Source organism: Octopus bimaculoides, chromosome 19 (genome assembly GCF_001194135.2).
Source record: "Octopus bimaculoides isolate UCB-OBI-ISO-001 chromosome 19, ASM119413v2, whole genome shotgun sequence".
NCBI classification, from domain to species: Eukaryota; Metazoa; Mollusca; class Cephalopoda; order Octopoda; family Octopodidae; genus Octopus; species Octopus bimaculoides.
The window spans coordinates 54154063-54156562 of NC_068999.1; the positions used below are offsets into that span (position 1 = coordinate 54154063).

The 2500-nt window shown below is 35.9% G+C and overlaps 1 protein-coding gene across 1 annotated transcript in view; it reads right to left on the bottom strand.

The window, feature by feature from the left end:
- Window positions 1–2500, bottom strand: part of LOC106875428 (Na(+)/H(+) exchanger beta) — a 61102-nt gene that overhangs the window by 24036 nt on the left and 34566 nt on the right. The window contains exon 8 of the mRNA XM_014923576.2: window positions 1557–1669. Coding sequence (XP_014779062.1) covers window positions 1557–1669 — 113 coding nt within the window. The remainder of the gene's footprint in view (window positions 1–1556; window positions 1670–2500) is intronic.

The window sequence follows — 2500 nt, forward strand, 5'->3', positions numbered from 1 at the left end:
GGGATTAAGGTACATTTAAAAAAATAACGTCGACCACTAACGTGGACAGTTAATGCGCAAGAAATAGATCACATCTTGTGTCTATTAAGACCTAAATTGTTCTCAACATGAAATATAGCAGCATACCAAAAACATATATATATATATATGCATATACATACATACATACATACATACATACATACACATACACACACATATATATATATATATATACATATATATATATATATATATACATATATATATACATACATACATACATACATACATACATCCGTACAAGAATTTTCCAAATATTTGGTTTTGTCTTGTATGTTTACTTGTATAATTCAGCACTGTGTGACACATACAAGATGTGTGTGGTGGAGATGGTGGAGATGGTGGAGGTAGGGAGGGCGAGAGAGAGAGAGAGATGGAGAGAGAGAGAGAGAGAGAGAGAGAGAGAGAGAGAGAGAGAGAGAGAGAGAGAGAGAGAGAGAGAGAGAGAGAAAGAAAGAGAGAAAGAAAAATTAACCATACCCCTTTAGTCACCTTTGTTAATATCAGGTTTATTTGCCTAATAGAATCTTCAGTTTTGCTGAGTTAAGATAATGTGAAATGAGAGTAATTTGATGTGTTCCCTTGATTCCACTAGAAATAGCAACAAAATTATTTCTCTCATATCATACTTTTAGGCCTTTCACAAGTCCAAGACTTGTAAAGCTGAAACTTAACTCAGTTTCCCTGGAGCCTAAGTAACTGAGGTTACAACACTCCCTCCCTAATGGAATGCTGCTCCACCATTGTAATAATTTCCCAGCTATTGCTGGAACTCATTTACTCAGCAAGATGAAATGAAGTGTTTTGCTCAAGAACACAATGTACCACTTGTCTGAGAATCTGATCTTATGATTGAGCACAACACCCTCACCACTAAGTTACATGCCTTCACTGTATTCATACTCTATAGTCTTAAAAAAAGAGAGCAATACACTCTATAATGTAGTCCCAGATATACTATGTTTGGACAAATAAACAGACTGGGCATGACTGGAATCCTTTTGATTATAAATTTGCTCCATCAGGCCTGACCTGGGGCTAAATTATGATAACAACAACACTGATAACAGGAAAGATAATCCAGAACCCTTGTCCGGTACTGGATAAGTCCCCAAATCTGATCAGTTTGTGCCAGTCACGAGGCCAAATATCCCTGAAAGTTTCATCCGAATCCATCCAGCGGTTCTTGAGATATCTTGTCCACAGACAAACAGACAGACAAACAAACAAACAAACAAACAAACATGACTGAAAACAATACCTCCACCTTTGCTAAGGCAGAGGTAATAATAATAATAATAATAATAATAATAATAATAATAATAATAATAATAATAATTATAATAATAATAATTATAAAAGAAGAAATAACAATTGTTTCTAATTTAAGCACCAGGCCAGCAATTTTGGGCGGCAGGGGTAAATTGATTCCATTAACCCCAGTTCTTGATAGTATAACAGAGTTGACCTTAGCAATAATAGTAATACAAATAACCATAAATGCTTTCACTTACTGCAACAGGATCCACTGCAACAATAAGGGCAGAAAACAGAAATATTTGTGTGAGCAGATGTTCTTTTGGAAGATTTAAGGCTGGTGTTTGTGACAGACCATACAATATCGGTGCTGGAATAGAAGAAAAAACAAGAACAATTTGTTTAATAAATTAGTCAGAGATGGAGGTATCCCCCCCCACCCCGACTCCCAAACTGGAGAGGTCACTCTAGTTCAGTGTTTCTTAACCATTTTTTACCTATGGACCCTGGACCCCTTTGATTCCTATTTTACTTGGACAGATCCTCATAGTCATTTGATGTTTAAAAGAAATCCTATTATAATTCTTAAACTAAATATTAGAAATTGTATTAAAAACAATTGCTAAAATATTTTGTGTATAGGAGATGTATAAGCAATTTATTGCAAATAAATTTTAACAACAAAATCTTATATGGCCCCCCCCCCCAAGGGTTGTATGGACCCCGGTTGAGAAACATTGCTTTAGTTGATAATCAAGATTGCACATCTATAAATCAATGTGTCTGATGGGAATATATATGGCCAGCAAGGAGTTCCAGTGAGTGGCTATCTGAAGACGGAGAATTGAGAAATATTTCATGTGCATCCTAAGAGGTGAGATGCAGTAAATGTGATGGGAGGAGGAGATACATGTGGATTCAGATAGAGAGAGTGTGCTGCAAACTAGTTCTGAAGTGCTGAAGTTATTTTAATAGTGGTAGAAAAGAAAGGTGTTGGTGTGAAGTAAGCTGTCATTGGGGAAAGGTGTGTGTGGAATAATAGTGTTCTTATTGGTGCCAAAAGGAAACAGGCTTGGAAATTGTACAACAAAGTTTAGCAGAATGAGGAAAATGCGTCGGAGAGTGGTGGAGCACACTATATAGACAAAACAGAGAACCAGCTATAGTTGACAGCAATATTATTGAAATGGTAATTAAGGAT